The following is a 20,194-nucleotide window of genomic DNA, read 5'->3' on the forward strand; positions in this document are numbered from 1 at the left end:
GTAATTATACGTTCTGCATCTTTAAGGTCAGGATATAAATACGGCATTTGTGTGATAGTTAGCTCTCTCCTCCACTGATGCACTAATCACCGAGCATGATCAATTTTTTTTTGTCAAAATCCATAACTACTAGAATGGGACAGGAAAACTGTAAACATGGAAGAGAGAAGCAGGAAAAATGGTTGAAAATTATATGGCAGCTACAAAACTTCAACATAAAAAATAAGTGGGGATCAGAAAAGTTGCATAGGTTTTATGGAAGTTCCACAAAATATTTTGTAAGAGTTTCCAGAAAGCTACCCAAAGCTCACTAAAAGGTCTAAATTTTCAAGTCATTTCATCCCAGCTCCTCAAAAGGTTTGCAAAATAGTGGTTCACACCATGTGCTAAGTTTCCCCAACTAACCAGGAAAAAAAACCTAAGCAATAAACAAGTTCTCTTTGTGATTAAGCTTGCTGTATTTAAGATAAATAACATTCACCCACCTTTCTGTGAAGATAGCAGACTGGTGCTAGAAGCATATCGCTTCTCCTCTTCATAGTAAGCATTGAAACCTAAAATCTCCTTCATTTCTTCAAAAGATGGCATACTTCCAGGAGGAGGGATACAGCCTCGTTTGATAGCAGATAAAGCATCCTGCAGATTCAAAAATAAAATGCAAACTGCTGAAGAAGAATAAGACTTCTTAAAAACAGATCAAAATTCAGATAGGTTTATCGAATACAAGCTTCCTCACCCCCGTCCCCCCCCCCCCCCCGCCCCCCCCCCCGGCGGGGTTGGGCCCATTTAGTGGTGGCAATTACTACCCACACCCATCATAAATAAAAGGGTTATGGTACACCCATGTAGTTATATGGGTCATAAATGAGTGACCCATTTATTAATTGGGTTAGACGGGTGTACCCACTTAACCCATCAACCCATTTAAATTTCCAACCTTATTGATTATAATAGTTATTAATTCATTTAATTTATCACACTTAAAAATATACTACAAGTAACTCTTATTATAATTTGAATTTCTATGTGCATAATGCAATTATGTATTGTTCGATTTGAATATTTATACAATCACGTAAATAATTTGACATAGTTTTCAAACTAATTAATATGCATTTATGTTCATAATTGCATAATGGTTTAGACATGTCCGTAATTATGTTGGTATGTGATTACAGTATTGTCTATACTTATCATTTGTAATTAATTTATATCATTATTTAATTATTATTATAATTAGGAAATCTACATGCATAATTTTATAATTTATACATGCATAATTTTATAATTATGGAAAACTCGGTTACAATATGCATATAATTTTTCAATTATATATATGTAAGTAGTTTGATTTACTTTGGTTTTCTAAATCAATTAATATGCATGCATGTACATACTTTACATAATTGGTTCAATTTCTATATTCCCCTAGTTTTATTGGTATGTAATTATATTAATTTTTGGCTACACCTATCATTTCAAATTAAACTACATAATTATGTAATTAATACTATTATTCAAAAAATCTATATACATAATTTTTTAATTATGAACAATTATAAATGTACACAATTGGTTTGGTTCATATGTATACATAACTGTTTCGGATTAAATATGTCCGTAATTTTGTAGTTATGTAACTAAACAACACAATTGCATAGTTAATATTATAATTTGAAAATATATGGGCATAATTTTAGAATCATGGACAGTTCAGTTCGAACATGTACATAGACGCAATTATGTATGTACATAATTGATTTGGTTTGGTTTTCCAAACCAATTAATATGCATGCATGCATGTATGTAATTACAAAATTAGTTCAATTTAGATATGCCTGGAATTATATAGATAACGTAATTATAATATTAGTTAGACATATAATTTGAAATTAAAATTCATAATTAAGTAATGAATTATATAATTCATATATCCATGTACCTAATTTTGTAATATATTGATGCTTTGGTTTGAATATGCAAGTAATTACGTAATTATATGAGCATAATTGGTTTGTTTTGCTTATGAGTGTATGTAATTATGCAATTATGAGAGTACACAATTAGTTGGATTCGTTTATGCAAACCAATTAATATGCACCTATGCACGTACGTAATTACGTAATTGGTTGACTAAAATATGGCCGTAATTTGTAGATACGTACGTAATTATAGTATTGGCCACAACTACCTTTTAAAATTAAACTATATAATCAATTACAAAATTAACATTATACTTTAGAAATCTATATACATAATTTTGTAATTATGGACACCTCGGTTTAAATATATGTACATTATTACGCAATTATGAGTGTGTATAATTGGTTAGATTTGGTCATGCAAATGAATTAATATGTATGTATGCATGTAAGTAATTACGTAACTGGTTGGTTAAGATATGTCCACAATTATATAGATACATAATTATAGTATTTGCTACAACTACCATTTGAAATTAAATAACTATATAATTTATTAGGTAATTAATACTATAATTCATTAATATATACATCATTTTGTAACTATTGACACCTTGGTTCAAATATGTATGTAGTTATGCAATAATGAGTGTACTCGATTCGATTCGGTTACGCAAACTAATTAATATGCATGCATGTACGTAATTTAAGTAATTACATACATATTTTTCAAATTGAGTAATAGATCGAATAACCTTCAAAGATGCATGCATGTACATAATTTAAGTAATTACATACATATTTTTCAAATTGAGTAATAGATCGAATAACCTTCAAAGATAGCAGAAAGATGTGACAATGATAATGTTTGAAGATAATTATAAATTTCATCCTGTATTCAACAATTGATTTTGCATGCTTTAAAATTAAGTGGGTAAATGGGTTGACCCATGTTTAAATGGGTATGAATCATAAATGGATCAAATAAATTATATAAATGGGTCATAAATGGGTAAATGGATCATAAATGAACCTACCCATCATACCCACCCATTTAACATGTCTAGGTCCATTTGCTAACAAATATTTGATCTTCATACTAATATAAAACAAAAAACACAAAAAAAAAATTGGACAAGTTAGTCACACATCCACAAATCACAAATAAGATCTATATCAATGTAGATTTATGCAAGTTGGTACTTTTCGTATTTTTGACATCTAGTCACACTTCACATACAAGTTACATCCTTAGGTCATGTGTGTGCGGTATCATAGATTCATAATCACCAAAAATCCTAAATTATAGGGGCACTAGCAATCGATATGACTATGAGAAACTAATTAATATGCATGCATGTGCGTAATTCAAGTAATTACATACATATTTTTCAAATTGAGTAATAGATCGAATAACCTTCAAAGACGGCAGAAAGATGTGGCAATGATAATGTTTGAAGATAGTTATAAATTTCATCCTGTATTCAACAATTGATTTTGCATGCTTTAAAATTAAGTAGGTAAATGGGTTGACCCATGTTTAAATGGGTATGAATCATAAATGGATCAAATAAATTATATAAATGGGTCATAAATGGGTAAATGGGTCATAAATGACCCTACCCATCTTGACCCATACCCACCCATTTAACATGTCTAGGCCCATTTGCTAACAAATATTTGATCTTCATACTAATATAAAAAAACAAAAAACATAAAAAAAAGGCACAAAAAAAAATCAGATAAGTCAGTCACACATCCACAAATCACAAATAAGATCTATATCAATGTAGAATTATGCAAGTTGGTACTTTTCGTATTTTCGACATCTAGTCACACTTCACATACAAGTTACATCCTTAGGTCATGTGTGTGCGGTATTTTAGATTCATAATCACCAAAAATCCTAGATTATAGGGGCACCAGTAATCGATATGACTATGAGAAACCCAAAGGGCATTAGTATGTGGCAAACAAACCTACTGCTTAAAACTTAATTAGAGTAATACCTAATACTACCTGATATGTGGCAAGGATTCGTCACACATGCAATGTAATTGAAACGAAACATATTCGAACTTATGAGGTAGTTTTAAATTTCAATGAAATTTTCCATCAAAATTTTTGCTTCCCAACTCTCAAAATCAAAATGGCAATCAGTTTCCATCTTCAAAAATTTTCATCAAAATTTCCTTGAATAATTCAAAATTTATCAAAATCTCGAAAGTTTGTGAAATTTGTCAACACTTAATGAAACATGCTGAAATTTTAACTTTCTTTGAAATTAAAATTTGGGTTTCAAAACTCAGACTGAAAGTTCTCTATTTATTAATCTTCTTTTCTCATCGAAACTAAAGATTATGAGATGGATATGAAGGATAGCTTTTAGACTTGAATTTTGTAAAAACTAAACTTACATGCCGTCTACAATATTTTATTTGACCATTATATCCAAAGTATCTACATCTGTAAAATAGATTATATTCAACCAATTTATGAATTTCATTCATAATAATTGAATATGTTCAATATAAGAATTCTACACAATATGTGTGTCATTGATTAATTTTATTTATAGAACTTTAGGGCTAAATCTTGCACAATTCTAAAGTTCCTTAAAAGAATTCCATGCCATGAATTTTTAACATCAAATCTGAAATTGAAAAACTGACGATGATATTTTCATACTTTTCTAGCCTCGAAATTTATTCGAAATGAAAATTTACAACCTTTCTTATGAAAAATATAGAATTTACAACCTTGTTTATGGAAATTTACAACCCCAAAATCTAAGCTCCGGAGCTTGAGCATGTCTAATTTATCTTCTTCATTTCAAATGATAGGATAAGACCTAGCTTTTAGCTATGACATTTATTCAACCTTTTATGTTTCATTTAGTTGTATTTGCACAATAACTAATATTTAACTGATTTATGAATTTTATTTATACCAATTGAATATGTTTAATGTGATTCTTGTATTAAAGATACAGCACCGTGTATATCATATACCTATCATTGATGTGATTTATTTACAATATTTTATTTTTAAATGTTGCATTATCGTGTCTACTAATAGTTTCTGGAATTTGATATAAACAATCTAATGATTTGTTACTAATTACAATCATTTTTTACATCAAAATCATAATTGAAATTGACATCAAAATTTCTTTATCTTTGAGGCTTTAAATTTTAGTGAAAATCTAAGTATAAACCTTGATTCTATAAATCATATTGGCTCTCTAATCAAGAAATTCTGTGGTTTATTTGCATTCGTTGTAGTTTTTCAAAGTAAGATGACAGGTAGCAAGTCCCATGAATTATACATATTTCTTCAACCTCTTCAGCATCTGCACTTCACTAACTGCCGAATCTTCTACAGTGAATGAAACTTATATGCATTCAAAATGTGGCTAAAAGTGTTTTTAAAGGCTCAATCGAGGCTTGCCTGAGGGCTGTGAAGCATGCCCAAAACATTTCCAGGCATGGCCTTATATTTCCACGAAATTGTTGCAATTTCCATTGAAATTTCCGGTTTCCATCAGCCTCGAAATCGAAATGGCAGTCGATCACCATCTTACGTAATTTTTGTCAAAATTTCTACAAATCATCTTAAATTTATCGAAATCTCAAAAGCTTGGCGAATCTTGTCGAAATATTAACTATAAAATGAAATTTCTTTGGAATTCAAATAATAAATTTAGGAGTGAATTGAAATTTCTCTCTTAATTCAATTTTTTTTTTATCGAAACAAAAGATTATTACAAGGGCTTTTAAAATTATATGAAAAAATAAACTTACAACAACATTTTATTTAACCATTCATGTCTAAATTATCATTATTTGTATAATAAATAATATTTAAATGATTTATGAATTTCATTTGCATTAATTGAATATGTTCAATGCACATTAATTGAATGTCCTAAAACATACATTATTATGTCTATTAACGATTTCTAAAGTTTTATAAAATAAGTCCATGCTTTACCACTGATTTTCATTATTTTTTCAAATTGAAATCGAAATTTCCATCTTTTGGAGCTTCGAAATTTGAGTTGAAATCGAAATTTAAGACCTTGCTTCCAGGCAGTCTAAACTCCAAGGTACCAAATCCTAGAAAGGCCACATTACAAAGAGAGGCTTATGCATTTTGCGCCTTCATTTTATTTTTGTTAAGGCTCATGCACTTTGTAGGTGCAAATTTTTTGTGAATTTGCAGAGATTTTTAAATTACGGTGGCAAGGGATTGAAAAGGGGATTTCTTAGTTAGCTTCTATGGGGAATTTTGTCCTTTTTTCCTTTTGTTTTGGTTTTTCCTTCTAAATTTTCATTTCCTTTTTTTTCTTTTTGCTTTTTTTGGCATTCTTTCTAAGGATTTTTTGCCCTTTCTTGATTGTAATTACTCTCTCTCGTAATCGTATCTTCCTTCTCCCTATCATTAAGAGCCTTAATTTTTGGAGGAGCCTTAGCCTTCCAGATGAAATGATAGAGTGGGAAAGAAGAATTGGAGTGAATCAAGAATTCAAAAAAAAAAATATTTACAAGAAAAACACTTCCGACTAATCCAAAGACCAGGAAAACATCCCTCCACGATAAAAGATTACTCCTATTCAATAAAAGATAACAAAGAAGACAGCTCTACCATCTCCCTATCATTAAGAGGTCTCCTAAAATGGAGATTCTAGGAAACCAATGGATACTTGCAAGAAGAGGTGTACATGGAGCAGCCTTCGGGTAAGGTGCTCATGGCAGAGCGGGATATGTAGGTTGAATAAGTCCATTTATAATCCTAAGCAATCTCCTCAATCTTGGTTTGACAAATTTTGTATGGCGGCCTCTGCATTTGGTTCCATCTAGAGCTACTCTCATCATTCAGTCTATGTTTGCAAAAACGGAGACATATGTGGTACTTTTAGAAGTTTATGTTGATGATATCATCATCACTAGCATTGAACAAAGCATACTGCACATTTCAAGTAGTGTTTTCAAGAAAATTCTCAAATCAAGGATTGCCTACCCTGCATTATTTTCTTGGCATTGAGATTGTACAGTGTAAGAAAGGGTTGAACCTATCTTGGGAGCTAAACCAATTGACTCTCATCATCTAATGAGCACTGCTCATAAGGCAACAATAGACAGGCATTGCTCAACAAAAAATTGGCTCATCTAATGAGCACCGCTCAAGAGACCCAAAAATGTTCATTTGATTAGCACCGCTCATGAAGCAATAAGAGGCAGGCACTACTCGGCGAAGAATTAGCCCATCTGATAACCACCACTCATGAGGCACAAAAATGCCCATTTGATGAGCACCGCACATAAGGCAACAAGAGAAGGGCACTACTCAGCAAAAATTGGCCCATATGATGAACACCGCCCATGAGACCCAAAAACATCCATCTAATGAACAACACCCATGAGGTAGCAAGAAGCGGGCATTACCGCTCATAAGGCAACAAGAAACGAGCATCACTCGGTAGAGAATTGGTCCATCTAATGAGCATCGCTCATAAAGCTCAAAGATGCCTATTTGATGATTGAATCTGAATTTCGTGATAATAAAAGGACTTATAGTAAATAGAATATACTCTCGAGCCAAAAAGGTAACTCTAAGACTCAAGAGTTGGGGAGCAACTGATATAATCTAAAAGAGACTCTAGCATTAAATTTGGCATTAACTAATGTAGGACCAAAAACTAAAATAACGCCAAGGGATTAATGAAAAGAAGGTAACTTCCATAAAACAAAGCATGGGTTAGCATACCAATTTTTACTCCCTAGTAACCTATATGAAATGTAACCCCTATTATCCATTGGTAGGCAAATCAATAAGGGGTATCACAAATGCCTATAAAGAGGACCCCCCAAGGAAGGTAAGGCACCTCATCCTATCTCATTCTCATCCATACTTTTACTCTTGTGAACATACAATCCTTCCAAATTCCCTAACTTAGGCATCAGTGATCCCCCGAAGTACACCCTGGGTCCTCCAAGCCATTTTTCTCTTTTTGGGCAGGTGATCAAAGTTGTGATTGATCCAAATTCTCTTGGACAAATTTTGGCATAGAGGTGGAGAGTTATTTGTGGAAAGTTCCAAGCAACATACTTGGATTTTGTTTATCGGATTCTATAATATCTCAAGAGCTCCCTTAGTTGAGGTTTGATATATATGTGCAATAGAAACTATGAAATCATAGGATAATCTAAAGTAGATTGGGCTAGCTTTGTTAAATATCAAAGGTTTACTGCTGCTGTATATTGTACTTTTGTGGGTGGTAATCTTGTTACTTGGCGCAGCAAGAAACAAACTATTGTAGCAAGATCTAGTGTGGAATCAGAACACCGAGCTATAGGGCTCATAGTATTAGTGAAATTGTGTGGTTAAGATCTGTTATGTCAAACACGTGATTCTTGGTAGCAGAATCCACAGAAATGTTTTGTGTTAATCAAGCTGCCATTTATAATGCTAGCAACCCAACATTCCATGGGAGGGTAGAGCACATTGAAGTTGACTGTCATTTTGTGAGGGATGCTAGGTTGAAGAAGGTTGTCAAGACTCCATTTGTTAAATTTGTGGACCAGTGAAATCAGAATGAATGATTTCTGTATTTCTTGAATTAATTCTGTACAATCAGAACTCTCTATAAATAATACAAACCGTATATCAACAAGGAAAGAATTGCCTAAAATAGGAGCATGAAATCTGCCCAAGTATTAGGCTAGAAATCCCTATACAATCTCTAGTATCATTGACCCATTATTCTTGGGATTTCTAATAATCCTCTGGATTTCTACACTCCCGCTCAAGTTGGATCATAAATGTTGACCATATCCAACTTGTATGTGAAATCATCAAAACTTTGTCGAGGTAGTCCTTTGGAGAAGATATCGTCTGTTTGTTCTTTGGTAGGAACATAAGTCATGCAAATGGTTCCTTCTTCAACCTTTTCCTTGATTAAGTGTCTGTCCACTTCTACATATTTGGTCCTATCGTGCTGGACTGGATTGAGAGAGATGTTAATGGCTGCTTTGTTATCACAGTAGAGTTTGATAGGGAACTTTACCATGACATGCAACTCCTCCAAAAGGTTTCGTAACCATAGTAGTTAGAGGCGCGAGGCGAGCCGAGGCGCGAGGCGAGCCGAGGCGCGAGGCGAAGGCGCGCGCCTCATGAAGGTGAGGCGCACAATTATTAAAATGGTGTAAAATGTCTATTTAGGGTAATTGATATATGAACATATGAATATCTAGTAATATTAGAATTTAAAATGCCAAAAAATTCAATTACAAAATTGAAAATTTAGCCCAAAAGCATAAACAATTCAACATAGTTCATCATCAAAAGAAAAGAGTACAAATCAAAAAATAGTAGCTAAATTTCAATAAAAAAATAAATATTATGTATTAATTATAATTTATAAACTCACATTAATTAAACTAAATATTACAAATTAAAAAATAGTGGCTAAATTTCAGTAAAAAGAATAAATATTACGTATTAGTTATAATTTATAAACTTGCATTAATTAAACTAAATATTTAATTAGTAATTACATATAAAGAAGAAGAGGAAAAAAAGTAGCCAAATTTCAATAAAAAGAATAAATATTATGTATTAGTTATAATTTATAAACTTACATTAATTAAACTAAATATTACAAATTTAAAAACAGTAGGTAAATTTCAGTAAAAAAAATAAATATTATGTATTAGTTATAATTTATAAGCTTAGATTAATTAAAGAAAATATTTAATTTATAAGCTTACATATAAAGAAGAAGAAAAAGAGAAGCAGCAGGCAGCACGCAACAGTCAGCAGCAGGCAGCAGGAAGAAGAAGAAGAAGAAGAAGAAGAAGAAGAACTCGCAAGGGCTCCTGCTGGTTGGAAACGAAGTCGCGAAGGGTCGTACTTCTTCAAAATGTCGAAGACGAACTCACGATCCTGGTTCGAAGCTCGAAGACAAAGTAGCGAAGGCTTCTGGCTGGTTCGAAGGCTCGCAGACGAGCTCACGTTGTTGGTTCCAAGGATTGCGAAGGCTCCTGCTGGTTCGAATCTGCAAAACGAACTCACGAAGGGCCGAGAGGGGCTAGGGGCTATGTTCGTTCGAGTCGAATGAGGGCTACGGGTCTGGCTGTGGCTATTTCTCTACTTTAAATGACTAAAAATTCACAAGGCGTGACTCACTGCGCCTGTCGCCCCAGTGCGCCTCGTCTCGCCTAGCGTCGCCTCTTGCAAGTCGCCTCGCCTCACCTGGTTTGAGGCGCAAGCCTCTTCGCTTCACTGCGCCTTGCGCCTCAGGCGCGCTTTTAACTACTATATTCGTAACCACAACCCTTCACATATCCCTTGCGCCACTGCTCTAAACTCAGCTTCAGCACTACTTCTGGCCACAATGTTCTGTTTTTTGCTTCTCCAAGTCACCAAGTTTCCCCATACAAAGGTGCAGTACCCAGAAGTGGACCTTCTCTACTGATCCTACCCAATCAGCATCTGTGAAGGCTTCTATTTCTTTACTTTCTCATTTTTTGAAGAATAGTCCTTTGCCCGAGGATCCCTTGAGATATTTAAGAATCCTATACATTGCTTCTAGGTGACTTTCCCTTGGCGAATGCATGTGTTGACTCACCACACTTACTGCAAATGCGATGTCGGGTCTAGTGTGTGACAAGTGAATAAGTTTGCCAACTAATCTCTGATACCTTTCTCGTTCAACAGGTCTTCCGATGTCTTCTCTTTTTTTCCTGCTTCAATGGGGGAATTGCTTGGTTTGCACCCAAGCATGCCGGTTTCAGTTAGGAGGTCTAGGACATACTTCCTCTAAGAAACACCGATTCCCTTCTTTGATCTAGCAACTTCCATCCCCAAAAAATATCACATTTGTCCCAAATCTTTTACCTCAAACTTAGTGGCCAAAACTTTCTTCAACCTGTCCATCTCTACTATGTTGTCTCCAGTTAGGATGATGTCAACGACATATACAATTAGAATTGTATTCTTCCCATCTTTAGATTGCCAGAAGAACATAGTATGGTTTGATTGTCCTTGCCAATATCCTTGGCTCCTAAGCACCTTTGTAAATCTATCGAACCAGGCTCTTGGAGACTGTTTGAGTCCATACAGGGACTTTCGAGTTTGCATACTCTGTTTTTTTTCACCCCTTTTACAAAAGCCTAGTGGTATCGTCATGAAGACTTCTTCTTCTAGTTTGCCATTCAAAAAAGCATTCTTGATGTCAAGTTGCTGAAGTGGCCAATCCAGATTGGCTGCCAAGGCAAGGAGAACTCAAACAGTATTCAGTTTTGCCACGGGTGCAAAAGTCTTTGTGTAGTCAATGCCATAGGTTTGAGTAAACCCTTTTACAACAAGGCGGGCTTTGTACCGTTCCACTGCCTCATCAACTTTGTATTTCACAATAAACACCCATTTGCAGCCCACTGGTTTCTTCCCTCTCGGTAGATTCATCACATCCCACATTCCATTTTTTTCCAAGGCCCGCATTTCCTCCATAACTGCTTCTCTCCATTCAGGGATCTCAAGGGCTTCCTGAATATCCTTTGGAATTTTTATCCTGTCAAGATTAGAGGGAAAAGCACGATGCCCTATAGACAAAGTATTGTAAGACATGAATTTGGAAATGGGATGGAGAGTACACGAACGAGTTTGTTTTCCAAGAGCAATGGGTGAATTGAGATTAGCCTGTGCAGGTTTATCAAAGGACTCAAGATTACTTGAAGACATTACCTGATCAGGAGTGGATGAAACTCATGGTTGCTTAGATCTATCACCGGTTCCAACTCTTTTGGTGTCTCAGGTATGAGATTCTTGGTGTCCTTTAATTTTGGCTTTCTTGAGTGGACAAATATCTCCTTGTTATATTGTTTTCCTGCATCTCCCCCTGAATTCAAGTTTTCTTATGTATTTGGCAGAGTAGAAGCACTTTTCAAGATAGGCTTAGTGTTTGGGATAGGTTCAGTGTTTGGGACATGCTCAGGTTCAGTAATAAAGGTATTGAAGTCCAAAACTTGTGCTTCTTTACTACTCAAAGTCTCCCCCTAAAGCAAGGGCTTTTGGAAGTAAGGAGTAGTTTCAAAGAAAGTAACATCAAAACTAATAAATACCCTTTTTATTACAGGATCATAACACTTGAGGCCCTTTTTGGGTAGGAGAATAGCCAAGAAAGACACACTTGAGGGTGCATGGATCCAGTTTATGTCAATGATGTATATGGAAAAAAGCAGTACAATCAAACACTTTGAGAGAGAGATTTGAGCTGAGACAAGAGTTTGGAAAAAATACCTGGAATTTTTGAAGAGGTGAGGCAAAAGAGAGAACTCGACTAGGCATTCCATTAATGAGATATGTAGTTGAAAGAATGGCATCACCCCAAAACATTTTTGGCATATTGGTAGTAAACAACAATGCACGAGCTACTTCAAGGATATGTCTGTTTTTTCATTCGGCAACCCCATTTTGTTGGGGGGTGTCGACACAAGAACTTTGATGAATTATTCCACGTTCTTGGAGATAATTTCCCACAATACAATTAAAATATTTTGTGCCATTATCTGTACGCATAATTTGAATTTTCATGTGAAATTGTGTTTGAATCATGGAATGAAAATTGACAAACACATAACGCACTTCAATTTTGTCTTTCAACAAGTATAACCAACAAATACGAGTGTGGTCATCAATAAAAGTAACAAACAATTTTGTGTGGGTACGATTGAGAGTGCTAGATGGGCCCCATACATTATTGTGAATCATAGTAAATGGTGAGGTTGGTTTGTATTTGGACTTTGGGAAAGAAGTAGGTTGGTGTTTTGCAATTTCACAAATCTCACATTGAAAATCAAATGACGTTTTATTCGAACAAATGGAAGGAAATAACTATCTCAAATACTGGAAATTGGAATGACCCATTCTAAAATAACATAACAAAATGTCACTATCCTTAGGAACAGATGCACAATCACAGATAGCAATTTGGCGTTGTTCACTCACATTAGCCTCCTCAAAGTAGCAGAGTCCCTCACACTCCTTAGCACTGCCAATCGTCTTCCCCGATGATAGGTCCTGTAAAATACAATGAGAGGGAAGAAATTTAGCAGAACAATTGGAATTCTTAGTTAACTGGCGAATGGATAGTAAGTTGCAGGATAAATTAGGAATATAAAGAACAGAATCTAGTGTGATGGAGTCAGAGAGTCAAATATTCCCTTTGCCTACGACAGACGAGAGTGATCCATCTGTAATTTTAACTTTCAAATTTCCAGCACAGGGTGAATATGATGAGAAAAGATGATAGGCATCGGTCATGTGGTCAGAGGCACCAAAATCAATAATCCAAGGAGTTTTGGATCTAGAGGTTATACTCAAGGCTTGCAAAAAATTACCTCTTTGGGCTAAAGAACCCAAAGAAATATTTGTGGAAGACTGGCCCGAAGTCTAAAAGGTAGAGAACATACTATAGAGTTGTTCCAACTGGTCAAAGTTAAATGCACCGCTTGAATTGGAACTATTACTGCTTTTCTCCCCTTGAGATCTCTCAGCTTGATTATCAACCGTGGCTTGGTAGCCCCGATTTTTGTTGCCTTGTCGTGGCTTCCAATCAGCTGGTTTCCCGTGTATCTCCCAACACATATCCTTAGTGTGGCCAGTTTTTCGACAGTGTTCACACCAAAGGCGTCCCTTCTGCTGTCTTGAACTAGATTGTCTTGAACTAGATCATGGAAGAGTCCCTCAAGACACCAAGGCAAACATTTCTAGTCCAGTATGGTCAGTAGAGATTGTCTCCTTCAGTATCACCTTACGCCTACTTTCTTCTCATCTCACTTCTGAGAAAGCTTCGCATGTTGATGGTAAGGGAAGACAACCCAGAATTCTTCCACGGACATCATCAAGGACCTGATTCAAACTAGCAAGAAACTCAAACACCATTTCATTTTCGAGGCATTTTTTATATTGGACACTATCTCCCGAGCATTCCCACTCTTCTTCGAAACTCGGGTCAAGTTTCTGCCAAAGAGCAGTCATCTCCATATAGTAATCCATAACATCCCTTTCTCCCTGCTTCATCTACCATAGTCGCTTCTTAAGCTCGAAGATTTGGGAGGAGTTCTCGGCGTCAATGTAGATCTCACAGACGACATCCTAGACTTCCTTCACCAACGGCAAGAAGAGATAAGTCCTCCCGATCGACGGCTTCATGGAGTTCACCAGCCACATCGTGACCATGGAGTTCTCCGATTTCCATTTCTGAAGGGCGACAGCTTCGGTTGAGGTTGGCCTCCGTGTCTCACCGGTAAGAAATCCCAACTTTCCCTCACCATCGATCACAAGTTTGATCGATTGTGCCCATTCTCGGAAATTCTTGCCATTCATCTTCTCCACCGTGAGCTGGAAGGACGAGTTGTCGAGTCCTGTTGAGCCCGTGGTGGAGATAGCTTTGTTCTCACCCTCGTGAGATTCAGAGGTGTCATCGAACCTCTACTTTGGCCAGAGGTTTCCGCCATTGATAGCTAGGTTTAATCTCCTAGCCATGGTTTTAAATCGCGGTAGCAGGTAGCGTAACGTAACGGTAACAGGTGTAACGGGAAGCAGGAGTAGCGGATGTTACATAACGGGAAGCGGGTGTAATGGCCATGAATTTTTTTGAAGCACGCACAACCTTGTGCATATTAGTGTACTTGCATGTTTTAAGCTTTTAGCCATTCATAGAAAGGGTTTTAGTGTATTTTGGACCCTTTAGTTCGAGTAACTAAGTTATTTGGTAAGGGCAACAAGTTTACATTTGTTTTAAACCCATCATTGATAGAAAATTACGTGTGTGCGCGTATTTATACTACTCATTGTTCTAATCTGTAATAAATTCTTATGTGTGCTTAATGAATTAATAAAATAAAATACATTATACACTCCATTAATCTATTAGTCACATAAGACATACGAATAATATAAATATAAAATAACTAGAAAAGAAAGAAGGTTGAAGTTGAAAAATAAAGAACATAAATATCACATTACTAATATTATTAAAAAAAAAATTTCCTAACAAGTTAGTATTTTGAAATTGTTAATTAATGCATCTATTGTGAGTATTTAAAGAAATTGTAAATTTTGTATCATTGTCATCCTCATTATAATCTCTTCCCCCTCTTGCCACTTGGTATATTGAGAATGACATATGAAAGAGAGAGAAAAATTGAGAAGAAAAAGTAAAAAATAAAATATTTTTTTGGTGTAACAGTCCTGTAGCGGTTACATAATGGCTGTAGCAGCCTTTACGTAACAGTCGCGGTCCATAACGGCCGCTACGGTCGTGATTTTTCTTCCCACTGATTTCGCGGTGTGTAACGGTATCGGTAACCCAAAAAACCTTTACGTAACGGCGTTACGTAACGGTCGCGGCCTTTATTTAAAATCATGCTCCTAGCTGATACCATGAAATCAGAATAAATGATTTCTATATTTCTTGAATTAATTAGGTACAATCACAACTCTCTATAAATAATACAACGCATATAACAACAAGGAAAGAATTGCCTAAAATAGGAGCATGAAATCTGCCCAGGTATTTAGGCTAGAAATCCCTATACAATCTCTAGTATCATTGACCCATTATTCTCAGGATTTCTAATAATCCTCGGGATTTCTACAACCAGTTAGGAAATGGTTTCACGAATGCTTTATTTAAACCCACCTTGCCTAATTGTTGCAGAGAGCTAGGGTCAATTGATATCGGAACGCCTTTTCTTAATGGGAAGTGCTAGGAGATAGCATATGTTACTTTAGTAATTAGGTGGTGTGACCATGGGAGTGGAATTTTGTCCCTCACATCCTATTATTAATATACAAAGTGAGCAGACCTGGAGCTGTACAAAAACACCAAGGGACTGCCAACTCGTCTATTCCCCTCTAATTTCGTCTTCTCTTCTCCCTCTCTAACCGTAATTGCTATATCTTCTTCATTGAAGCTTCAATTTCTTTCAGATTTGCTGCCAAAATGAAATCCCTAACTTCCTAGACCTACTCCTCTTGTAAAGATGCCTAGAGGGCAGTACAAGTAGTCTTCCATCCGTATGCCTCAACCAAATAGTTAGGCTCCGAGCAGCATGTGTTTACAGATTTACTTCCTTATCTTGCATATGAGACAGCTAAAGAGATAGCCACTCGTAACTTTCAGAAATATATATATATATACATGCCTAAGTACCAAATGCAAAACCAAATCAATCACTTTCCCTTGACAGTCTGATGAGAGTAGAAGTTAAAGCCAATTCAAATATTCATTAAGTATGATCAATGTGGTAATCAAGAACACAGTTACCTACAACCCCTCCTTGTGCCCTTCTCATGACTGAAATGTAAATTTGTTTTACCAGAATTCCCAAATCACAGTGATCACGTACAACACAAGACAAAATTAAATTTTCTTCCATTAAGGTGCACAGTAATAAGAATCATGCCACCATCTTCCCTGCTTAAGCAATTAACACAACTGTTCAGTTCATTAACAGGACAGAAACTCGCAGATATCCGCCATTATGACTTTTTAAACCATTTGTTTAAGTTAAGTATGATTATGTTAGCCAATACAAATAAGCAAAACTCAATCATTTATATAAAAAAAGTAGAAGAGATGTGACCTGCATTGCTCGAATAGAAACCCCAATCAAAGAAAGTGGATAAACAACAAGTTTATATCCAACTTCCTCAAGTTCAATAGGATTGAGAATTGGTGTTTTCCCCCCACCTTCAAGCATATTAGCCTACACAGGTATAAAAGAGCTTTGTCAGATATACAGCTTTTTACACACACACGTACAATATAAACATATATATATGACAAAGATCCATCTGAGGCTATCTCATGCTATTGAGAAAATCTATACATGGATAGGTATTTGCAGGCTTGCTCACCAATGATGTCCCTGCTAAAAAGGGTTTCAAACATTTCAACAATAAGAGAACAATTTCTCCATACATCATCAACCTCTGCCCCCTCAGAGATTTAGAGACAAATTTTCAAACAATTATGTAGACCACTAAGTTGCAGAACTATCTTCTAAATTTCAAAGCCCAGATAATGTCATCGTTGACTCTCTATGAATTTCCAACCAAAGACCAATTGGGCCCATCAGCACAAGTAAAACACAGAAGCAGGTTTTTAAAATAAATATTCATGTAACATAACAGTACACAAAGTTACTTCCTGACCAGAAGTTAACAATGGCTACCTGCTCATGGCAACTATGTGAAAAGTGATATTCCTAGCTTCATTTGGTCTTTTTTTGGGGATTATCAATGAAATTGGAAGGCAGCACTTTTGTAACTAAATACATGTATTTTTGTCTGTATTTTTATCTGGATCTCTGAGGGTCCTCCAAGATTTGTATTCTTATTTTTATCTCTTCTTTGATCCCAAAAAAAATGGCTCCCTGAGGTAGAAGTCTTAAACAACCAGAAATAAATGTTGGTTGGGGCTTGCAGATATATAGAGTTATAAACATTAGACAAATCAGTGTCCACTCATGTATAGGATCTATTTCAATGAATCATCAATCCTTACAAGGCAATTTATTAAATGTACAACATTGTTCATCTATATCCCAGGGGAAAATGACATCTCTGCATGTGATATTCACCCATTTCAATCAACATATATAATATATTATAGAAACAAATTAATAAAATATTGTATGGGCATGAGCATAGCAGCCTACAGGAAATATATTCCTCTCTTTTCCCCTTTCTCATGTTGAATAAGCTAAATATGTTAGTGAGCGGAAGAAGCCTGTCAGCAACATGTCTTACATTCCTGTCCATCCTATGCAACATCTAACACAGTGAGACAGAAAGAGAAACTTCACTAATACATAAACTAAGACTGAAGGAGATACCAATACGCATTATGACATATGCACCAATGAGCATTGACTTTGGACTAAACCAAAATGGGAATGCCCTGAGAAATTTGGATAACAACTTCCCAAACAATTTATGTCAGCATCAATGCCTAAATAAAGATTTGAATGCTAGGAAATTTACTTCATCATATTTTGGGACATACAAAAGCACCCATCTGAACAGAGACTAGGAAATTACACAAGCTAGCTCAATACTAATTGAGAATGTACCCAACCATGTTGCCCATTTGAAAAAAAAATTGACACATTTCTCAATCACAAGGAGTTCAAAAGGATTTCTGTACAGCAATAACCATTCAGGTGTCTTCTTTTTCCTGTTTTTCAGGAAGATAATAAAAACGAATGCAATTAGTAAAAATCTATTTTTTAAAAAATAAATAAAACACATTAAGCAAGAAGGCTTAGGCAGTAATATTTTGCACGAGGAGTTGAAATTATTTCCACTTCAATGACCCATCTAAACCATACCATGTCTCAGAAGAGTCAGATTCAACTGTATCAAACCTATCATGGTGTCATCGATTCAGGACACCTAGAATCTTAGGAGAAGCATAGCTCATAGCATCATTATAAGACCTAAGGTTCATTAAAACAATGCAACATAGCATGATTAACAATATGATAAAAAACATAGGATGACAAATCACAATTGCCCATCACAATATTATAATCACTGCTAATGAGAAACTAAACATTGAACAATATGCAGCACAGCTTAAACAAAATTATGTTCAATTTTGGAGATAAAATACTGAGAAAATAAAAAATGAAGAAATAAAACAGAAAAAAATGTGAGCACGCACATAATCAAGCAAATAGACAAGAAGCCTAACAAGGAACACTGTCCATCCCAACTCTTTACAACTCAGGTTCAAGTACAGATCAAGCAAATTTTCAAAATCATGAAATATTATAAACAAAAAAATGGACCTTTCAAAATATATTTTTGCTTATGCCACATTCTTCATAGAACATTTGACACTCATTGCTTCATAATATTATCAAAGGCAAAGACAGAATAAACATACCAATTTGGGAACAAGAGGAGAAACTTCACAAAATGCCTTCATCTCTTCCTTCGAAGCAAGTGCATCAATGAAAAGAACATCAGCTCCAGCATCAGCAAATGCTTGTGATCTCCAAAGTGCTTCATCCAAAGAAATTGCTTGACGAGAATCAGTCCGTGCCACAATAACAATGTCAGAGCCACTTTCTCTCCGAGCATCAATAGCAGCTTTTATCCGCATCACTGCTTCCTCTCTAGACACGACTTTCCTACCACGTGTATGACCACAAGCTTTTGGAGATACCTTGCCATGAGCAAATATCATAAGAGATAAGAATTCTAAACATATGAAGAAATGCAGATTGCAGATTGCATACACATATAGCCAGTTCAAGACTTATGCATCACAAAAGGAATTTCATCAGAAGGGAGGACCTTAATCCAACAATGAGGTTGATCTACTGTGACCTAGGAGTCATGGTAAGCGTGCAAGGTTACGTGCATCTACCCTGTCAAGACCCTGCTTTGTCAGGAGCTTTGTGCACTTGGTTCCCCTTCAGAGAGAAATTCATCTCTATAAGCTTTACAAAGTCAACTATGTGTGATATAGCCTCTAGTAGGGTTCTTTTTCATAGAATATTTAATGCACACACATATATACATATATATATATATATATATATAGAGAGAGAGAGAGAGAGAGAGAGAGAGGAAAGAAAAGGAAGAGGAGAATAGTGAGAGCTAGGGACTATCAAAGTAAGAAATAGAGCAGCTTACAAAAAGGAAAGAAAGGAATAGAAAAGAAACAAAGCTTAGGGGAGAATAGGAGGAGGATGAAAAGAAGGAGAAATAAAAAAAAAAAATGGCAATATGAAAGAGAGAATATTAGGGAAGGGGCCACAGATCACGCTTCCGAGCATCTTATCGAGAGAGAGAGAGAGAGAGAGAGAGGAAGGGAAGGGATAAAGAGCAAAGCCCTTTCACTAAAACCCAAATTGCATTTCTCCAAAGTGTCACCAACCTTTTTTACAGCAAAAGAAATTTATTGAGAACGAGAAGAAAGAATTGAAGTCTAAAGGATAAGTAGTCTTCAAAAGAAAAGGAGAAAAATACAGAAAAAAAAAAAATGAAAACAAAGAAAGAAAAAAACCTATCACAACTAAATCAAAATGCCTCATTCCATCATAATTTACAGAAACACTTTAAATTAGCTAGCTTAATTGACATTCTTGCTCCAAGCATTCTAGAGAGAGAGAGAGAGAGAGAGAGAGAATGTTTTAAAGTCTGAAGGATAAGTAGCCTTCTAAAGAAAAACAAAAAATTACAGAAAA

The 20,194-nt window shown here is 35.3% G+C and overlaps 1 protein-coding gene across 2 annotated transcripts in view; it reads right to left on the reverse strand.

The window, feature by feature from the left end:
* Positions 1–20,194, reverse strand: part of LOC131152282 (uncharacterized) — a 93,655-nt gene that overhangs the window by 65,701 nt on the left and 7,760 nt on the right. For both annotated transcript variants that reach the window (XM_058104067.1, XM_058104066.1), the window contains exons 3-5: positions 18,886–19,167; positions 16,577–16,699; positions 486–636 (exon numbers count right to left, since the gene is read on the reverse strand). In XM_058104067.1, coding sequence (XP_057960050.1) covers positions 486–636; positions 16,577–16,699; positions 18,886–19,167 — 556 coding nt within the window. The remainder of the gene's footprint in view (positions 1–485; positions 637–16,576; positions 16,700–18,885; positions 19,168–20,194) is intronic.

This window comes from Malania oleifera, chromosome 3 (assembly GCF_029873635.1).
Source record: "Malania oleifera isolate guangnan ecotype guangnan chromosome 3, ASM2987363v1, whole genome shotgun sequence".
Lineage (NCBI taxonomy): Eukaryota > Viridiplantae > Streptophyta > Magnoliopsida > Santalales > Ximeniaceae > Malania > Malania oleifera.